This window comes from Urocitellus parryii, chromosome 3 (genome assembly GCF_045843805.1).
Source record: "Urocitellus parryii isolate mUroPar1 chromosome 3, mUroPar1.hap1, whole genome shotgun sequence".
Lineage (NCBI taxonomy): Eukaryota > Metazoa > Chordata > Mammalia > Rodentia > Sciuridae > Urocitellus > Urocitellus parryii.
In genome coordinates this window covers 206,343,658-206,365,509 of record NC_135533.1, presented here as the reverse complement: position 1 = coordinate 206,365,509, position 21,852 = coordinate 206,343,658, and the positions used below count along the sequence as shown (strand labels likewise).

Genomic DNA, 21,852 nt, shown 5'->3' with positions numbered 1-21,852 from the left:
GCTCTGAGGCTTACCTGTAGAAAGTCAGCCGTCTGCTTAGGGAGCTTGGTGCCTACATACTTAAAGTGCTCCTTGTGGAACTTGCTGTCAAGGTGGCTGGCCATCTCATCCTCATAGAAGGTCCGGTATTTGCAGAGAGAACACACAAACTGGATCCTGCCACAGGAGGGAAACAAGCAGCTGAGGCTGCAAGGGTCCCAGGGAAAGGTGCTGCCGCCTCACCCAACCCAGCTGCGAGCCCTGAAACAGGGCTTGCTCACGGGCCTCTGAAGTGCGGTCCCAGCAGAGGGACAGGCTGGGACCAGGAGGGTCGGGAGCAGAAAGGGCGAGTCTGCAGGCTGCAGTTACTGCAACGTGGGGGACAGGGGAGGAGCTCTTCCTTCCCATAGGCAGGAGGCCGAAGCCTGAGGCAGCAGCTGCTGCAACAGGCAAGGAGTCGCTGGAAGGTTGCCGGAGGGCCACTCTACCAAGGCTGGGCAGGAGCTTGTGCACTTGGCCCAGGTGGGAACCGGAAGGAAGGATGCCCTGGCGGGAGCCAGGTGGCCCTGAGGTGCAGAGTGGAGTACGCAGTCCCGAGGCAGGGCCCGAAAGGTGCTGCATCTTCCTTCTGGGTTCTGGGGAACTCAAAGGCCCAGCCCATCCTCTGCTCAGAATGCTTGGGGGTGGTGTCGGGAGGGATGGAAGGCAAGCAGGCCTGGGCACCTGCTGCCTCATCTTCCTCTTCCAAGAAGAGACCAGTCTGAGCTGGAAGGAGGGCGCCTGCCCGGCCTGCCAGAGGGCAGCCTGGAGTCACCTGGGCGAGGTGCTCTGTCTGGGCCTGGTGTCCACAGCAGAAGCCCGGGGTCTGGGGCCTGGGCTGGAGCAGGCCGCCGTGGCAAGGGGCGGAGGAGGCCAGCCGCCACCGAGGCCTCGGGGCGGGTCCCTACCTCTGCCGGACGTCCTTATCTGGGCCACGGGGTCAGCTTTGTCTGGAGAGCCCAGGGGCCAGGCGCCGGCGAGGCTGAGGAAGGTCCAGCAAGAGCAAGAGTCTGAGGCGGAGGAGGCAAGCGCCAGTGCGGGAGCCCTGAGGGCAGACAGACCCGACCAAGGGGCGTGAAGGGCTCAGCCACAGACAGGCCCGGCCTGACAGGGCCGGCGGGTAGGGCAGAGGGCAGGCCCGAGGCTGCCATAGCCCACAGGTGCTGCCATCTCTCCTGAGCACGGCGGCGGCCTCTTGGCAGCTAGTTGGGGTGGCACAGGCGCCTTGGACCTTGAGTCTCTGATGAGCTGGCCCCCTCCCTCAGGGGCATCGGGCCCCCAGTGCACCTCGGGGCTCGTGCGCTGAGTGACCTAGCGCCGGAGCTTCTGGGCAACGGTGCCGAGCAGTGTCGGGTCTCAGGCCACAGATGCCAGCGGTCGCCAGGCGGCCACAGAGGGGCAGGGGATGAGTCAGGCCTTAGGAGCTGGGCCTGGCGGGAAGCAGGGTCCATGCACGGCCGAGCAGGTGGTGGCTCCCAAGGGAGGCCAGAGGGCGGCGAGATGGCAGAGCTATGGCCCTGCTCTCCTGGCGGCAGCCCCAGAACGAGGCAGAGGCAAAGGGATGGAGGGAAGCTGGTTACCTTTCCACCATGCGGTCTCGCTGCCGCTTTTTCTGTTTGTCCTGGCTCTTCTTGCTTGCCTGCAACTTGCGTTTGGCCTGGCTACTCTCATCCTGGGTGATAAGGGCCCCTGTGGGAACAGAGGGGCACAATCACCAGCTTGGCTCTACCAGGAAAGGGCAGGCCTAAGGCCTCTGGCTGAATCACCCGCTGTCCATTCCAGAGGGTCCATCTGAGAGCAGTTGTTTACGCAAGGCCTTTGGCCATGAGCAGGACTGGATACCCTGGGCTGGGCAGGAAGTAGGTTTTGCCTAGGCACCAGGAATGGGGAGATACATGTTGAACCCTCTGCTCTCCAGGATACCCTCACTCTCTGTGGAGTGGGCCATGGGGAAGCTGGAAGGCAAAAAGAAGCTGTCTTGGAGGGGACACTAGCACATGTTCAGAGGGGCCAGGTGGTGGGATGCAGGGAGGCCGCTCACATGGCCCTGCCCACCCCCCACCGGGCACCGCGGCAACAGTAGGCTGAGGCTGGATTTACTGGTAGGTACCTGCTGGCGCTCATCACTCAGATGGGGGGACACGGACTCCCAACAGGGGCTGGAGAGGCGCTAAGGGAGAGGACACGCAAACCACAGCCGTAAAAACTGCACCAAGGGTCCCAACTCAAGACACCAGCCACTGAGGACTCGGAATTGCACGTTACTGAGGGACCAATAGCAGGAATTGTGCCTAGGGGTCCCCACACTTTTGCTTGCTGCCCCAACCTGAAGGCAAAACCAATAATGCTAGACAGGGACAATGCCATCCACAGACTCCACCTAGGAAGAATAGGGTCAGGATAGGAAGGGGCAGGGGAGGAAGCAAAGTCCCTGCCAGCACATAACCAGCCCCACAAGGCAGGTCCCCAGCCAGCCAGCCACTTTTCTGCCACAACCCTACCCTCAGCTGGATCCTTCCCATGAGTATCTGGAAGAGCCACCTAAAACCCAGGCCCCCTAGAATACTCACCTTTCTCTGAATCTTCTTTGCCTTCTTCTCTCCCATCCTCTTTTCCTTCCTCATCCTCTCCTTCCTAATATAATTTTAAAATCCAACTTTAAAGTGTGCAGTTACTTATATAATGACTCCAAATAACAAGACCCAGGGCCAGGAGCTGGTGCTGGTCACCCACCACCCAAGCACACAGGCGATAACACTGCCCAAGGCCTGCATTTCAGCTCAGTTTGGTCTTCACAGGCCTCACCTGCAGGGAGAAAAAGCTCAGGGCCAGGGGCCACTTACTGCTCTGGATCCTTTTTCCATAACGTCGATACCTTCAGTGCCCTCTGCGGCTTCCCCCTCAGTGCCCTCATCTGTAAGGAGAGAGGAGTCAAATTCATCCCAGAATCTCCACAGAGGCAGGTAAAGGGAAGGAGGCAAGGCCCCGTGCTCACCATTGTCTGAGTCACTGTTCTCTGAGCAGTCCGTCCGGGTAGCTTTGCTGTCCGGCTCGTCAGGACTGCCACCCTGCTTTCTCTTCTTCTTTTTGGTCTGAGCCAGAGAAAGGGAACTGGGTCAGAGGGGATGACTCCACTCCAACCAGAGACCAGGAGGGATAGGCCTCCTAACTTACCCGGAAGTCAGCCGTAGTCCAGGTCTTCCAGGTTCGCCTCATCTGCTTCATGCCATTGCCAAATCCGAAGCCAAAGCGGGAGCCACCTGGGAAGGCGCCCCCGCCACGCATGCCCTGGAACATGCCATACTCAGGGATGATGTTCTGAGAGAAGAGGGAGGGCAGCCGGGAGGCACCAGGCATGCACTGGCCCCGGGCCCCCATGGGATCTTCCCACATGCGCCCATAGCCCGAGGCCATTGGCCTGCCGCTCCGGGCATCCCGGGCCCAGCCCTGAGCCCTTGGACCAAAGGTATCGCCGCCACGCATGCGGAACTGGTCACGGTAGGCATCATACTGGCCCTCATAGGCCATTTCCATCTCAGGGTCAAGCTCGCCATAGTCATAGCCCGACCGGTACAGGTCACGCTCACTCAGGACGGCCCTTGAGTCACAGGCCTCGTAGGAATCATATCTGCAGAGACATGTGGCAAGCATCAGGCAGAGTTCCCTCAGAATTGCTCATATTCAGCTGGCCTTTTGGCCAAGCCAACTGCTCCTGCCATCCTTTCAACCTCCCAGACCAGGGACAGGAAATGCAACTCTAGCACCCACCCTGCCCTGTCAGGGAGACTCAGTGTTCAGAAATGCCAGTTAAAATGTTCTGGACTCTAACAAGCAGAGAATTTTAGAAGGAGGAAAGGCCTCACATAGGGGCTACTAAGAAGGACTAACACCTAGCAGGAAAGCTCTAATCCAAGGCCCTATGAGAGGCAAGGCTGCTCCCATGACCCTTCACAAATCAAAATCCATTTGTGACAGCCACAATGCCCAAGGGTGCTCTTCAGGAGAAGAGGTAAGTATCCCAGCATAATGTATGCTTAGCCACTGAGGCAAATGATGCCCATGAGAAACAATTCAGACCTCATCCTACGTGACTAGGGGGACCCACAAAAACCCTCCAAAGCCCCTCACAATCCAGATGAAATGGGATAAAATGGTGAACGTTTCTTAGTAGATATTGTGACCTTGCCAAAGCGCTGGAAAAGGGCTCTAAACCCTATACAACAACTGGGAAGGAGGCAAGGACTCTTGCCCAGGAGAGGCAGTTTAACCATAGCGATAGCCCATGCCCCACACCACACAAACCTCACATACACAGGGGACCCTCCTTACATTCTCCTCCCCAAACCTAATTTCCTAGAAGGACCAGCAGATACAAGAGAAGCAGCTAGCACTGCCATTCCTCCCCTCGTCCCTGCTCCCTGGGCTCCAAGCTATGGCAAGGTGTTGCACTACAGGGACTCAAATCCATGCAAGCAAGTTCCCTTGCTCCCTCCCCCAATGGCCCTGGGGCCACACTTGGCCTTACCAGTGACCAGCCAGGCCCCTCTTTATTCTCCTCACTAGGGCACAAGTACCCTAGATGAATACCAGTTCAGTCAATGACAACTACCCATAGACAATGCTTTGCAGTGTGGTATATCTGGGTGTGAATCCCACCCAGCCCCACCACTTAGTCAAGGGGCCCTTTCTGGCAAAGGGAATGACATGACTGCGCTTCAGTTTCTCCATCTATAAAATGAGGATAGCAAGAGTTCCTCATAAGGATGTTTTCAACAGGTGTACATTTATAAGGCATTGAAAAATGAACAGCAAGTGTCCATTTCTGTCCCTCCTCTGTATGGAAGACAGCATAGCTCACAGTGGTCAGTCCCAAGGGCTTGCCCACTGTTCACACAAACCCAACCCGTCCTTGCTCTGTCTTGCAGGATGCAAAGTCTAGATTGAACACCAAAGTGTTGTCCCAAAGAGAGGGGCTGCTGGACACACTGCTCCTGAGGAGCCATTCTGTGGGTATGATGCAGCCAGGCTAATCCAAACTTGTTCCCTGCCTGAAGCTAGAGAGAAGCTGACCACGAGGGCGACATAGTTCAGAGAAAGGAAGTACAATGGACCCCATTGAGAGCAAAGCATCCAGTAGAACAGAGCAAGGATGGAGAAAAGGGTCACAGAAGCATATTCAACCGAAATGCCAGCGGGCAGGAGATACCCCTGCAGAATCTCAGCTCCTAGGTAAGCCCCTACTCACCTTTCTCCACCTGAGCTGTACACGCCGCCTTGTATCATGTCTGTCTCCAAGTGTGGAACCATATCTAAGCGCTGGTTAATTCTGGATAAAACGGAATCGGCACTGGCACTACCCGAGGCACTAGGGTTTGCATTTGTGTCAGAGCTAGGCATTTCCCAAGAGTTTGAAGTGGCCATACCATACCCATAGTTGGTGGTGTTATCCTGGCCATAGCCATAGCCATAACCATAATTCTCGTAGCCTGCAGTGGAGGAGACAGAGAGAGACAGATGACAGGGCAGGAAGGAGAAGGCAGATCGAAATAAACATACAGAAAAGGGTGTCTCTGTCGTAAGAGATAAGCTGGGGACCCTAGCCACCCAAGGGCAGGTGGGCCCCAGCCATTCCAATAAAGATCTTCTCTGATGTAGCAGCTGCCCCAGAGACACCCAAATCCCCCTTTGGTCAAGCTGGCAGTGGCAGAGAAACAACTGGTTCAATCCCGGGGGAGAGGAGAGTGGTTGCAGGAATGATACTTACCTCTGTTTGTCCCAGAGTTCCAAGTTCCATAGCCTACAAAAAATAAAATTGCAATTACATCTATAATCACTTCCAAAAGAACATGAATTTAACTCAGTTTAATTCACAAATGAAAACAGTTACTCCCACGACCTGACTGGCTGGCTGTAGGACTTTCTCTAACTGAGATAGATGCCTCATGCTAGACAGCCCCCTGCAAATATACCAGGCTATTTGTTGCCCTGGTCCCTGGCAACAAATAGCTCTGAGCATGTGGTATTTTTTTTTATATAAATATTTATTTTCTAGGTGTAGATGGACACAACACAATGCCTTTATTTTTATGTGGTGCTGAGGATCGAACCCGGATAAGGCCTGTGCTAGGCGAGCGCTCCACCACTGAGGCACAATCCCAGCCCCTGAGCTGTGGTATTTAAGGAGTCTCTTGTTCCCAAAACCTTCAGCTACTGAACTTGGCTCCTACACTTCTACCTTGAAAAGCTAGAATTAAAACATAACATCCCTGCACCCCTGCCTACCAAGTACTAATTAGAGGAAGAAGAAAACCGTTTTGGCTTTTTTTTTTTTTTTTTTTTTTTTTTGTCTCATGTAGACTGCAGGTTAGAGCACTTGCCTGGCATGCCTGAAGCCCTGGGTTCATAGATAAGACAGATGTCACAGACTGTGTTGTGCAAGAAGCAGCTGGCACAATTGATATCAATGCTGAAATCATGTCACCCAAATTACCCATCAAGCTATAAGAAGCAGGAAAACAAACCACCCCAGTCCCCTAAATGCTGCCTAAATAGGGAGGGCCAACAAGCCCTTGAAGTGTATAAGTGTGCTGAGTGGGAGCACATCACTGAGGGAAAGCCAAGAGCAACTCCAAGCTTGAGAAAAGCCATTGAAAAACAATCTGGATTATAAGATGATTATGCTCTGGATTTGATAGTAATACGGGGTAAAATCCATTCCTTCAGGAGCACAAAGCCACTAAGAACTGACAAGGGGAACTTTGAATAATGAGACCATGGATCCTCCTCAAAGGAGCACATGAGAAAGGAGGCTACCAGAGCTTGTTGAAATGGCAGCCTGACAAATGGCAGAATCCAGACCACAGAAGAGAAACAGTGAACTAAAAAAGATGAACCAGGAAAATGGTTCTGCATTTGGGTTCCCCTACAACCCAACAAACGCAGAGAATGGAAAGGTGTCAGAAACTAGCCAAAGTACACTAGATGACTGCTACATTTAATGAACTATGGGTATGAAAGAGCTCACAATGAAAAAGTCCTCTTTGAGTATGGCAAACAAAACCATGGTTCTATGCAACCACATTTTTTTTTGGTACCAGAAACTGAACCCGGGGGATGCTCAACCACTGAGCCACATTCTCAGCCCCCCCTTTTTTTTTTTTTTTGAGATGGGGTTTTGCTAAATTGCCGAGGCTGGGCTCAAGCTTGTGATCCTCCTGTCTCAGCCTCTGGTGTCACTGGTACTACAAGTGTGCACCACCACGCCCAATGGTGTGAGGGTGAGGGTAAAACCAGGGATTGAATCCAGGGGTGCTTTACCACTGAGCTACATACATACCAGACCTTTTTTCCTTTTTAAAAAAATTTTTTTAGTTGTAGATGGACACAATATCTTTATTTTTATTTATTTATTTTTATGTGGTGCTGAGGATCGAACCAAGTGCCTCATGCGTGCGAGGCAAGTACTCTACCACTGAGCTACAAGCCTAGCCCCATACTGAGACCTTTTTAATTTTGAGACAGGGATTCACCAAGTTGCCAAGGCTGACCTCAAACTTATGATCCTCTTGCCTTAGCCTCCTGAGTAGCTGGGATTATAGGCCACCCAGCAACAACTATCATTCTAAGCAGAGGCTGGCTGTCAGACACTGTTCAAACCCAGAATGCTGCTTGATGTTAAGGGAGAGTAACAAGGGATGGCCAGGAGCTGGAAACCTTTTAAAGAAAGGGCAATGAAGGAGCCAGTCCCACAAACAAAAGAGAGGCCAGCAAAGCTACACTGTGAACAACTAACAAGAGCCTGGCCTCTGGCTATTTCAAAGGAAGAAGAATTGAGAGAGAAAGGCAGAGCCATTGGGGCTCTGTCTATGAGTCACAATCTGGTCACCTCAGGCTTCAGGTGCTGAGAATCTGATAGAAAGGAGTAAGGAAGCCAACAGTATGGTACATTCTGTGAAAGAGCTGCCACCAGAGGGGTCCCTTTGGTCAAGCACTCACTATGTGCTACTTGCTATACCTGGAGCGACCAGGCTCCCGAATGCACTCACCAGCTGGGTCCCTTGGCAAGAGAAAGCCTGTGCCTAGACTGATGTTTGGGGACTTGAGGACTCCATAGGACCTGCCAAGTCTGAAAGAAGACCCCAATTCAATCTGTCCCCCAAAAGAATGAGATCATGGTTGACAAAGGGAATTTTAAGGACAGTTTTGTTCTTTTTAGCTTTTGTTACTGAACCCTGAGCTAAATCCCCAGACCTTTCCATTTTTTGTTTTGAGACATTTGAGACATAAATTGCCCAAGCTGGCCTTTGAATCTACAATTCTCCTGCCTTGGCCTCCCAAGTAGCTAGGATTATACATGGGCACCACAGTGCCCAGCTGCAACTCTTTTCAAAAGAAAAAGGAGGTAGTCACAATAAGCAATACTTACAGACCAAAAACAGAACACAATTTAAATATTCAACTTCCAGAATTACAGCCTACTTACTCAGTGAGAATATAGCCACCAAAACAATTTATAGCCAGGTATAGACAGCCTTGGCAACTTAGACCTCATCTCAAAAGTTTTTATAAAAACGGCTGGGGATGTGGCTCAGTTAAGCTCCCCAGGTTCAAAATCCCTGGTAACAACAAAAACTCCTGTTTTATGTAGCACAAGGAAATGCATCTAACATAAGCAAAATAAAGTAGGACATACAACCCTTCCACCTGTAAATTATTCAAACATATAAAATAGGTAAGTTAACGAAGATTAAATATTAAAATGGTAGGATGCTGGTTGACCAATGTTTAAGTAATATTTAAATGTTGTTATATTGTTCCTGCAACTTACAAAGAAAAAAAATTCCTATTCAACAATGGTCTATATTAAAACCCTCAAATCTACAAAAGAGAACAAATGAACTTAGCAAGGCTTATTACAAGGTTAACATACAAACTAAATTCAAATACTGTAAATTTATAAACAAACAAATAAATATATATATGTATGTGTGTGTGTGTATATATATATATATATATTGGTGCCAGGTATTGAACCCAGGCGTGCTTTACCACTGAGCCACATCCCCAATGCTTTTTATTTCTGAGATGGGAATATTGCCAAGTTGCTTAGGGCTTCACTAAGTTGCTGCAGCTGGCTTTGAACTTGCAATCCTCCTGCCTCAACCTTCTGAGCTACAGAGATCACAGGCCTGTGCCACCCCACCCAGCTAAATTTATAAGTGTCAAATAAAGCCTGGAGTAGTAACACATGCTTGTAATCCCAGTGATTCAGGAGGCTGAGGCAGGAAGATCACAAGTTTGAGGCCAGTCTCATCAATTTAGCAAGACCTTGTCTTCAAAATAAAAAGGGCTGAAGATGTAGCTCAGTGGCAAAGTGTCCCTGGGTTCAAACCCAGATATGATTAAAAAAATAAATAAATAAAACAAACATATCAAATACATAAATTGAATAATCATATTTCTACATATTAGCAATTAACAACTGTAAAAAAACAATCAAACAAAACCCCAAAAATGAAGGGAAAGGTGGCAGGGATTCAACTCAGGACCTCACTTTCTCTACCACTGAGCACACCCCAGGCCCACAGAAATTGAAAATTTTTAAAACTGAGATTTACTGTAGCATTAAAAACATGAAATACTTAAGTGTAAATCAACAAAATATGTGTAGGATCTGTGGGTTGAAAACTAGAGAATACTAATGAAAAAAAGTCATTAAATAAATGGAATGACATTGTGCCTGTGGTTCAAAAGACTTTAAATTATTAAGATGTCAAATCTTGGGCTGGGGATGTGGCTCAAGCGGTAGCGCGCTCGCCTGGCGTGCGTGCTGCCCGGGTTCGATCCTCAGCACCACATACCAACAAAGATGTTGTGTCCGCCGAGAACTAAAAAATAAATATTAAAAAAAAAAAAAAAAAAAAAAAAAAAAAAGATGTCAAATCTCCCACATAATCTATAGATTCAAGGCTATCTCACTCAAAATCTCAGCACAAGTTTTAATAAAAATTGACATCCTGATTCTAAACTGTATATGCAAAAGCGAAGGAACTAGAATATTCAAGACAATTTTGAAAAAAGAATAAACCCAGAGAACTCACATTAAACTGATTTCAAGACTTCCTATCTAGTAACTAATACAGTATGGTACTAGAGAGAATTCAGATATACAGACTGAGAAGTACAGCCCAAAAAACACAATATATGGTCTAGAGATTTTTTTTTAACAACATCTTTATTTTTATTTATTTATTTATTTAATATGGTGCTGAGGATGGAATCTAGGGCCTTGCACGTGCTAGGTGAGCGCTCTACCACTGAGCCACAACCCCAGCCCCTGGTCTAGTAATTTTTAACAAAGGTACAAAGGAAATTAAATAGAGACAGGATAGTATTTTCAACAAATGGTACTGGAACAACTATATATTTATATACCCTCACCCCTAGCCAAAAAAGAACCTTGCCATCTACTATACATTTTATAGAATAATTAACTTAAAATGGATCACAGGTTAAATGTAAAACCTAAAACTTAAAAACATCTATAAAAAAAATTCTGTGACTTTTGAGTTAGGAACAATTCGTCAACTACAACACCAGAATTATGATCCATTAAAGAAAAAAAAAGTGGGCTGGGGATGTGGCTCAAGCGGTAGCGCGCTCGCCTGGCATGCGTGCAGCCCGGGTTCGATCCTCAGCACCACATACAAACAAAGATGTTGTGTCCGCTGATAACTAAAAAAAAAAAAAAAAAAAAAATTACAAATTTTCTCTCTCTCCCCCTCATCTGCCTCTCTCTCTTAAAAAAAAAAAAAAAAAAAAGAAAGAAAAAAAAGTGATAAATTGGATTTCATCAAAATTTGTGTTCATCAAAAGACAATGACAGGGGCTGGAGATGTGGCTCAAGCGGTAGCGCGCTCGCCTGGCATGCGTGTGGCCCTGGGTTCGATCCTCAGCACCACGTACAAATAAAGATGTTGTTCCGCCAAAAACTAAAAACTAAATATTAAAAAATAAAAAATAAAAAGACAATGACAGGCTCAGTGGTAGAGCACTTGCTTTGCATGTGTGAGACACTGCGTTCGAGCCTCAGCACTACATGAATAAATATTGTTTGCATCTACAACTAAAAAAAATTTATAAATTTATTATAGATTAAAAATAAAAGATAATGACAGAGTATAGACAAGTTGGTCTGAGAAAAAATATCTGCAAATGGCAAATCTGAGAAAAGGTTTGTATCCAGAATATGTAAACCAGATAAAAAAGAAAGTTAAAAAGATGTACCAAGTGCTGAGGATTGACTCAGTGGTAGAGTGCTAGCATGCCTAGCATGCTCTAAGACCCTGGGTTACATGCCCAAACTAAAAAAAAAAAAAAAAAAAAAAAAAAAGATGTGCCATTTGGGACTACATTTGATTTAAAAAAAGAGGCAGAAAGAGACAACAGGACAGATAAGCCACAAAAACTAAAACCCTCCTCATTTATGAAATACCTGACACCTCCTTACCCAATTTCAAAACATTTTTATTCTCTTCCTACCTTGGGACTACTTTCTAATTCACGGGGAGCTTATTTAAGTCCATATATTCAGTGACTCCTGAGGGAATGTCAGTTCAATCTTTCCTTAGACCTTGAGAGTAAAACAAATCACTCACCCACCTCAGTAACCAAGACATTAACCATTCCAAAGAGAACTCCTTTCCTTCTCAACACACATCCCTAGGGTCAGAGACCATGGAAAGACAAGCTTTACTGGTGTTCTGGGCTGCTGCTGCACACCAACAGAACAGCCAGCGTCTCTGAATCTTATTGGATGGCTACTCCTGAATTAGAATTTGTCTGTCCACAATTGAGAAATCAACTGGACAATTTTATTTAACGCTGTATGTGTGTGGAAGTCACTGGCTTAAGGTGGCCTGACTGCAATCTCTAAAAGCCAACTAGATTCAAACAGCCTCTCCCCCAGAGTGGGCACGAGTACCACCCTGGGGCTAAGTTAAAAGCTCAGTTTCTCTGGGCTGGGGATGTGGCTCAAGCGGTAGTGCACCCGTCTAGCATGTGTGCGGCCCGGGATCGATCCTCAACACCACATACAAACAAAGATGTTGTGTCTGCCGAAAACTAAGAAATAAAATGTTAAAAATTCTCTCTCTCTCTCTCTCTCTCTCCCCCCTCACTCTCTCTTTAAAAAAAGACAAAAAGCTCAGTTTCTCCTGGAAACTCAGTAAAAAGCTCAGTTTCTAATCATTTAGACTTTGATTGGCTACTTTCCTTTCCAGGCTCTCAAGGAGAATTTTCTGAAGCCAGATCTTTAGTCGAAGACTATAGGTACTTACTTCTATAAAATGTTTAAGGGCCAAAGAAACTAATCATTTATACTCTGGCTTGTTCAGTAACACAGATATTGTTATCCTAATTGCCAAAAGGAAGCACTAGTTATTCACATGGCCCACTGTAACACTTGATACAAGTTTGGGTTTAGTAAAGGAAGACAGACTGACGGTAAAGTCCAAGGCAACAAAAACAACACTGCTGATAAAAGGCAGAACACTCTGGTTCCCACTAGGAGCCCACACTTACCATAATCACAGGTGGGTTGAGCGCTGGTATCTGAATATGTCGACTGCAAAGTGGTTTCAGATCCCTGGACAAAGCCTAAACATATACACAGTGTGGTTAATTTCTCCGAACAAATCACAGGAAAATGACTAACACTTTCCCCTACAGTACAGACCAGGCCCTCCATCCAGTTGGAAAACCACCCAAACCTCTGAATTCCATATTGTATTTAATTTTTATTGTTTTGGTACCAGGGATTGAACTCAGGGGCACTTAACCACTGAACCTCATCCCCAGCTCTTTTTGTTTTTTATTTAGAGACAGAGCTGAGGCTGTCTTTGAACTTGCAATCCTCCTGCCTCAGTCTCCCAAGCTACTGGAGCTCCCAGCTATATTCTATGTTTTAATCGGATCTCTGGAACATATTAACCAATAGATGGTAGGCTATGTTTAACTTGCTGCACCAGAAGGACTAGATAAAAACTTTAAACATTTAAGCCGGTAACCCATTTTGCCAAATGAATACTCAAATTATCATTCAGTTAAATCAGGAAAATACTTTTTACCAAATTACTGTAAAGTATGCTACTTCCAATTCAAACAAGGATGATGGTTAGTTTTGAAGTGATATTAAAGCAAATGCCTCCTCCTCCTAATCTAAATCTGAAACAGAAACTGCTTTATATTTTAGGTTTTCCATTTAAGAAAGTGTGTATGTTGGGTTTAATGGCACACACCTACAATCCCAACAACTTGGGAGACTAAGGCAGGAGGATTCCAAGTTTGAGGACAGCCAGAGTAACTTAGTGAGGCTCTGTCTCAAAATAATACATAAAAAGGGTCCGGGGATGTAACTCAGTGGTAAAGTGCTCCTGGGTTCAACACAGAGTGCCACCAAAAAAGAAGAAGAAAAATAGTGTTTATTACCTTTTTTTCTTTTGGTCATGGTGCTTGAGATCAAACCCAGGGCCTCATTTTACCTCTGAGCTGCACCTCCAGTCCCTGTTATTTCTCAGGTATAATTATTTGAAGCTGGCATGCTTACATGGAAATATTAAGTATCAAACTACATACAGGCTGAGCATTCCTAAACTGAAATGCTTCAAGATTTGAAAACTTCTTGAGCATCAATAACAATGGCACAAGTGGCAAATTCCACATCTGACCTCCTATGTGACAGATCATGGTCAAAATGGAGGTATACTAAAAATATTATACAAAATCACCTTCAGGCTAAGTATCAAGAGGCATATGAAACAAATAAATTTCACATTTAGATTTAAGTACCATTCCAAGATATAAAGTATATGCAAATATCCCAAAATCCAAAAAAATCTGAAATCTGAAACACTTCTGATCCCAAGTATTAGACAAGGGATACTCAACCTATAGTGGTATGAAATACTTTCTTTTCTCACTCTAAAACTACGTCGTCATTTAAAAGGAATTAGTATCAAGTAAGGAAAATTTGACCCTCTATCAAGAACCACTACTCTTAAAGACTGATTATAATAAACTATGATTGATCCTAACACTTGATTTAAAACTATATTTTAGTCGCTGCAACCCCAGTGACTTGGAGTTAGCCTGGGCAATTTAGTGAGAAAATCTCAGAATAAAAATGAAAAGGGCTAGGAATGTAGCTCAGTGGTAAAGTGTCACTGGATTCAATCCCTAGCACCCTCTCCCCAACCACACATACAAACAAATAAATAAGAAAAAGAAAAAAAGATTTACTTTTAGCACTGAAATTATGATAAATGCCAGGAAAGGAAATAGGCAATATTTGCCTCTTTTCATCGGAGACAATCCATGGTCTGAAAATTAAAGTCAAACCCTCAAAAGCTTATTTACAATAAAAATACAAAACCCTTGTGCTGGGGATGTGGCTCAAGCAGTAGTGAGCTCGCCTGGCATGCCTGCGGCCGGGTTCAATCCTCAGCACCACATAACAAACAAAGATGTTGTGTCCGCCAAAAACTAAAAAATAAATATTAAAAAAATTCTCTCTCTCTCTCAAAAAAAAAAAAAAAATACAAAACCAAGTACCTCCCCTTGGCAGACATTCTCACATTTGTTGACAGTCTCTATTTCATCTCTTAAGATCTTAACAATAACAATAACAGCAAAAAGCAGCCAACAGATGTTGAGAGCCACAGCCGAAGGGGCCCCAGCAAACTTCCAGCTGCCAGTTGATGATTGGCTCACAGTGGCCCCAGCAAACTTCCAGCTGCCAGCTGATTGGCTCCTCTGCGGTGATGCTCATTGGGCTGTTTCTCCACCCTTTCAGACCACGGAGCTGCTCATTGGGGGACTTTTTTTGGCTCTGCCCACACAACCCAGCCAATCAGCCTCAAGAGCAGGAGGAGAGGCTTGTGGGAAGCCGGTGGTGGCAGTTGGGCTCTGAAGGTTTTTCCTGAGGAGCTGTTTTGTTTGGCGTGTGTGGTTCTAAAAATAAAGTTTGTTTCTTTTGACAAGTGGCTCCTGAATTGTGCCCAGCCAGACTGCGGCAAACACTGAACAAGTGCTTCCCCTGCAGGGTGCTAAGAGTTTTGTCTGAGTATCTCATTCCACCTTCACGGCAGCCAACAGAAGAGTACCAGGCAAGATCCCTTAACCTGCAATTCCCAAGGTCCAAAAAAGATCTGCAAACCTACTCTTTTCCACATATATGTCAAAACCCATGTAGAGATAAACAGAGCTGTGGGACATCTACAATCTTTCTTTAGCCTAGTTGGTGCAGAATTAATATGTTGTTTGTTTTATGGTGCTGGGATGAACCCATTTAAAGTACATTTAAAGTATATTCCTGTATACTTTAATACAACATAAATGCTACGTAATTATACCACATTGTTTAGGAATAAGAAAAAAAATCTATACATATTCAGTACAGATGCAATTATTTTTCCTGAATGTTTTCAATCTTCTGTTAGTTAAATCCACAGATACAGAACCTGAGGAAACAGAGAGATGACCATACTGCAACTCCAATGGGGAACCTACCATACCCTGATAAAAATACATACTAGATTGCAGTACATAATCTATAGAGTAAGAGATCTGTTGATTCAGGAGAGGAGCCCTATTCCTCCCTGAGAATAAAGAAAAGATAGGGCTTGGGGATGTGGCTCAGTGGTAGATCACTTGCCTAGAATATTCAAGGTCCTGGGTTGGATCCCCAGTACCACCAAGAAGAGAAAAAGAAGTCAATCCAGCAAACTTATCAAACCTCCAGAGGCCAATAGCAACATCTGCTCTACACTGTGCTACCCACATTAATATTCTATCCCACAACACTGTCTCTGGGGAAGTCTTTTTTTAGCCAGTCATGAATAAATTTTTATTGTGTGCATAAAGTGTTTTCTTCTTCTTTCAATTTTACAGACTGATCAGCTCTGGGGTAAAAAATAAGTCCTGGATGGTCCTATAAAGCTAAGGGTTAGACCATGGAATGCAAATTTGGCAATGTAACCCTTCCCTCTTAGCAGCCTTAAAAATACAAAAGTATCTCTAGTTTAATTCCTTTTCTTTTTTAAAAAAATTATTTTTTAGTTGTAGATGTATCTTTTTTTATTTTTTTATTTTTCAGTTTTTGGCGGACACAACATGGTTGTTTGTATGTGGTGCTAAGGATCGAACCCGGGCCGCACGCATGCCAGGCGAGCGCACTACCGCTTGAGCCACATCCCCAGCCCTGTAGATGTATCTTTATTTTTATGTGGTGCTGAGGATTGAACCCAAAGCCTCATGCGTGTGAGGCAAGCGCTCTATCACTGAGCTACAATCCCAGCCCACCCCCCTTTTTAAAAGAGTATTCTTTGAAAAAAATGACAGAGTGACAAAATTTAGAGGACAATTAAACTTGGTTAGGTTGCTTCCAACCTCAACTAACTGAGCTGAAAACGGCGATAACCAGCCTCCAAGATGACCTCCAATGATTTTTATGTCCTGGGGTGATATAATCCCCTTCCAAAGAAACAGAAGTAGCCAGTATGACAATATGATTAAGGGGAATGACTGAGTGACTTCTCTTTTGCTTTTGGTACTTCGATTGAATCCAGGGGTGCTCAACCGCTGAGCTCAACCCCAGCCCTTTTTTTTATATTTTATTTAGACACAGGGTCTCATTAAGTTGCTTAGGGCCTTGCTAAGTTGCTGAGCTGGCTTTACTCATGATCCTCCTGCTGCAGCCTCCTGAGCCGTTGGGATTACGGGCACGCACCACTGCACCCAGCTGAGTGACTTCTTAAAGACTTCTGCTTTGCTCCTTCTTGGATCATTTGTTAGGTTTCTTCCAGAAGCCCTACAGAGAGCTCCATATGGGAAGGAACCACTGCCAGCATCAATCTGCTAGACACAGGAGTTTTGAGTCACCCTGGAGGCAAGGCCTCCACCACAGGCTAGCTTTCAGATTGATTGTCTCAACTGACATCCAAAATGCAACCTAAATGTAACCCAAGCTACAACCACTCAGCTAAACCACTTGTGCATTCCTAACACAAAGCAACTGTGAGTGATGTTTCTAAAAAGATGGCAGCATTTCAGACCTTTGTTTGAAAGCCTGATTCCAGAATTTTTTTCTGCCCTATTTTTTCTACTGCTCCCATTTTCATTCTCCCTTAAGAGGGAGACACCCTTCCCAAGTATAAATAAAGCAAAGGAGTTCACAAGCTTGATAAGTTAACAAAAAGATAATTATTTCTGTCACCTTTTGTGGTTTTTTTTATTATTTTTTAGTCATTGATGGAACTTTATTTATTTATTTGTATGTGGTGCTGAGAATTGAACCCAGGGCCTCACATGTGCCAGGCAAGCACTCTACCTCTGAGCCACCACTCCAGCCCCATTCTTTTATGTTTAATAATAATGGTAACATTTGCTTCAAGGCTTTCAGGGATTATCCTTAAAGCAGAGTCACCTGAAATGTGACTTAAAATGCCTTTGAATTTAGTGATCTGCTTCTTCCTCTTCATTTTTTTTTTTTTTTTTTTGGACTGGAGATGCAACCCAGAGCTTCACACATGCTACATGCTATACAACACTCCTCACTGAGCTACACCCAACCCTGACACACTTCTTAAAAAGAAAAGACCAACATTATAAAGCTACTGCAGTTTTCATCTTATCAATATTAAGAAAAAAAATAATCAGTAGCTTATTAGTCTATAAGATCTGGAGCTAAAATTCAGGCTTAGCCATTAGTGACTTCTCTGATTCAGTTCCCTTATCTATAAAAATTAATGCTCCATTATTAAGCTAGCCCACAGCATTCAACCCTTCATTTGGTTTCTTCTGCAGTCCTGCCCCTAAATTCCATAGAACCATCTTCAGTTCTTGGTAACACTTGGAGACAAGAATTACAACTCAATTTCAGAGAGGTCAGCAAGAGCCCTGACTTTCCTCAAACTAGAAATGCTACAGAAAGGCTGCAGCACAGCTTGCCTAATCTTGGCACCACGGATGTATGGGACCAGTAGTGGTGGGGCACTTACTGTGCATTGTAGAATGCTGAGCATCATCACTGGCCTCTATCCACTAGATGTCAGTAGAACCCCCCTACTCCTAGAGACAACCAGACATTGCCAAATTGGGGGTGAGGAGGAAGGGTCAGAATCAACCTAGTTGAAAACCACAGAGCTAGGAGATGGCTGCTAGAAACAGTGGGGTTCTTGACAAGTTCTTGACCTGGGGGCCAGAACAGGGAGAACCGGTATATATAGTAGCCAACATTATGTGGCATAGGTCAACATAGAGTAGCCTACAAAGAAGCCAGAGACTGAAGTTCCATTCTCAGTCTTGAACATTCTGAGTAGAATGCAGGTTACCCAGCAACCACATATGCTGAAACCTCAAATACCTCCCCTAAGGGGAGGTCCAGTCTATGGTTCCGAGAAACCTCAATGGTCACTGCCAAGGCAAACTCAGGTGGCCTTGGCATTTTCCCCAGGGATGATTTAGGATTGCCAAAACATACCTCTGCCTCATCCCCTCTATGGTTTCATCCTCCACCTTCCTCTATGCTCAAATCCCACTGATCTCCTTGGCAAATCTACAAGTCAAGCAGTTCATGCCCTGGGGCCTTTTACCACAACAACTTCCTGGACCAACAATCTTTACTCTCTTCCACTCCACTTAGTATCTGCTTAACCCTCACGTCTATACAAAGGTCTCCATGCTCTCCATATAATCTATTAACCATTTCAGAATACTGACCACCAGAATACTGCCTGTGCTCATTTATTTGCCTGTTAAGGTCTACTCTCGTCTCTAAGTAGCTTGAAGAATTCTTGTCAGCATTCCCAGTGCCCATTCTGCACCTGACACGGTAAATTTGACAGATACTGAGTGAATCAATTTGGAAGTTAGCCATTTCTTGCCAAGGCTAAGCTTAGTCCCTAAGGACCCAAAGTCCCCCACTCAGCCCAAACCCTTCAAATATTTACGTATTCCCCTGGGGCCTGGCTCCTCTCCCAGCTCCCAAGCGGGCTAAGGAGGGTGGGATGGGGAAGTAGCTGCGGTATTTTGCCGCAAAACTGCGTAGGGGAGGGGATGCAATGGCGACGGCAGCGGAGCCCGCAGACTAATCTGACAGGCCAAGGCCTTAAAAACGACGACTGGAGGCGTCGAGGTTCAAGACGCACCGGCCAGGGATGGAGGTCATGAGAACCTAGACCTCAGCGCCAAGGTTTCGGGGCCTATAGAGACAGACAACAGAAGCCAAGACCTCGGGCGGCCAAGATCCAAGAGGCCAGTCTTCAAGCACAGCAAACCGAGGCGCCGTGACGAGAGGGGCGCGACTCTGAAGCTACGGGCCCAAGACGCCATTTTGTGACCGCAGAGGGCAGTGACCCCAGCGCCAGGGGAGGCGTGGGCGAGTCTGGCACGGCACCGGCATGTCTCTGTCGCGCCCACCACCCCGGGCGCGACCCCCACCCTGCCGGGCCCACCTGTGTAGCTCATGGCGGCGGCGAACACTACATCTGAAGACTCCGGGGAGCAGCTCTGCGCGTCTGACGCCGCAATAGCGGAGACAATCCCCCGGGCCCCGTCTACACACACCACAGTCCCGCCTCTCGACCGCATTGGCTCGTGCCAGCCGCGGACTTCGCGTCCATTTGACTGTCTTGCTGTCTATCTCAGAATCTCCTCGTACCAGTGGCTTAAGACCCTGCCAATCTCAGAAAGGCCCCGCCCCTTACCCGCCTCCCGTTATTCCAAGCCAGCGTTGATTGGTCGAAAGGAGCCGGTGGAGAGGTGGAGTTCCGCGGGGTTCGGAGAGGCGGAGCATACACTACGGAAAGACCCGAGGCCCAAGAGCGGTCGCACTTAAGAAGTGCCTGTGCGGTTGGAGACGCGCCAGAGGCAACGGATTCTACCACGCAGAACACTTTCCAAGTCCCAACTGTTCTATCTAAGTACTGAGCTGACCTGTGCTAAATTTATATACTTCTCTGGACTTCGGCTCTGAAACAAGCATGGTTAAGTCATACTGGAATGAGAAAATTAAGACTAAGTGGCAAATTTTACATGAAATAATATATGTAGGGGCTGAGGTTGTGGCTCAGTGGTAGAGCACTTGCCTGGCATGTGTGAGGCACTGGGTTCGATTCTCAGCAACACATATAAATAAATGAATAAAATAAAGGCATTGTTTTTTAAAAAAAGAAATAATATATGTAAAGAAATCATTCTGGTGCCAGATGCACTAGATAATTGCTACATTTTCTTTTTGCTGCATAACAGTCAACAGATTTGTAGAGGATGAGGGTGTAGCTCAGTGGTCGAGCGCTTGCCTAGTATGCTTGGAGCCCTAAATCGACACCCAACACCTCACATTTAAAAAATATATATATGTACATGAATATGATATTTATGTAAAAGATGAAATACATCTATTTGTATTATCTATCACCTCAAATGTTCCCTCAAACCTGCAAGGATTTTTTTATCCTTATTTAAAGCATAATAATTTAAAAAATAAAATGGGGACTTTGAATTCCTGATTTCCTCAAGGTCCTTGATGCTTAAATGTTAAAAAATGGAATGTCTCTTCTAAACCCCTTCTGAACTTTAGAGACTCTATGATAGCGCTGGCTACCTACAGCTGGGGGTGTAACTCAGTGGTAGAGCACTCACCTAGCATTCAGGAGAGCCTATGTTTGATGCCCAGCAACAACCCCCAACACACACAGTACAGCCCAGGGCCAGGTTTGCCCTCAGCATTCTCCTTAGGTATGTGGGAACCACTGTTAAGGACTTCTCATAATTTCTGAGATAACTTGACAGAACCAGACACTGAAAATGGTATTTAGCATGTTTGTGAAAGTCACCAAGGAGTGCAACTATAACTTGTGCACTTTTTGGTGTGCTTTAAAGTTTTGTTTTTTTAAGGTACACTGTTGCTTTTAAAAAAAAACTTTTTTTTTTTTTTAGTTGTTGATGGACCTTCATTTTATTATGTGGTGCTGAGAATCGAACCCAGTGCCTCATACATGAGGCAAGCACTCTACCACTGAGGCACAACCCCAGCCCTGCTGTTGTTACTTTTGGATATTTAAAAATGATTGTCACTTTAGGAGTAATGATGGCATTTTGAAGTCCTTATTTTTCAGAGAAACATACTGAAATATTAAGAGAATAACTGAACCGATGGCCAGGATATGCTTCACTTGTAATTTATGTGGGGAAAGGAAGAAATGGGAGGTAAGCAGAGGGCTATAGATACGTTCATGAGTTATAATTCATAAATTAATAATTCCTGATAACAATTAATGAGGGTTCATTTTATTCTTTTATATGGTTGAAATTGTGCATAAATGTTTTGATAGCATACCTCCTCCTAGAATGGAGCTACGCAGAACTCGTTGCCCCATGGAAAAACCACTTAGGATACATTAGATGAAAAACTCCACATAGGAAGCACAGGGCTCTCATTGATGTGCACTAGTTCGAGGTCCATCTTTGTAATCCTTGGGGATGCCTGCTTGGCCTCCAAACTATGTCAAGGTCCTAGGACACCTCTCCTACATCCTACAGCTTTCATTGTGGAACTTGCCACAACCATCATTCACTCATTTGAAGATTTTAACATCCAACACCTTGACAGGCTGAGCGTGAGCAGTTCAAAGGCCAAGACTGTACTTTGTTGGACAGTAGAATGGCTTAAGCAGGGAAGAACCATGCTCAGAAGTTTTAGAAGACTTTCCATGGCAAGAATTATAGGCGACCCTCACAAGGACAGGCAGAGTTATTAGTGTACAATGGCAGGTG

At 45.6% G+C, this 21,852-nt stretch overlaps 1 protein-coding gene across 2 annotated transcripts in view; it reads right to left on the bottom strand.

The window, feature by feature from the left end:
• Positions 1-19,640, bottom strand: part of Akap8l (A-kinase anchoring protein 8 like) — a 37,745-nt gene extending 18,105 nt beyond the window's left edge. Inside the window, exons 1-10 of one of the 2 annotated variants that reach the window (XM_026389924.2) lie at positions 19,530-19,640; positions 12,601-12,675; positions 5,783-5,815; positions 5,264-5,504; positions 3,193-3,646; positions 3,014-3,110; positions 2,862-2,932; positions 2,589-2,652; positions 1,599-1,707; positions 15-156 (exon numbers count right to left, since the gene is read on the bottom strand). In XM_026389924.2, coding sequence (XP_026245709.1) covers positions 15-156; positions 1,599-1,707; positions 2,589-2,652; positions 2,862-2,932; positions 3,014-3,110; positions 3,193-3,646; positions 5,264-5,504; positions 5,783-5,815; positions 12,601-12,675; positions 19,530-19,542 — 1,299 coding nt within the window. In that variant the 5' untranslated portion in view covers positions 19,543-19,640. The remainder of the gene's footprint in view (positions 1-14; positions 157-1,598; positions 1,708-2,588; positions 2,653-2,861; positions 2,933-3,013; positions 3,111-3,192; positions 3,647-5,263; positions 5,505-5,782; positions 5,816-12,600; positions 12,676-19,529) is intronic. The other variant, XM_026389926.2, reaches the window with a different exon arrangement.
• Positions 19,641-21,852: the final 2,212 nt, after the last annotated feature.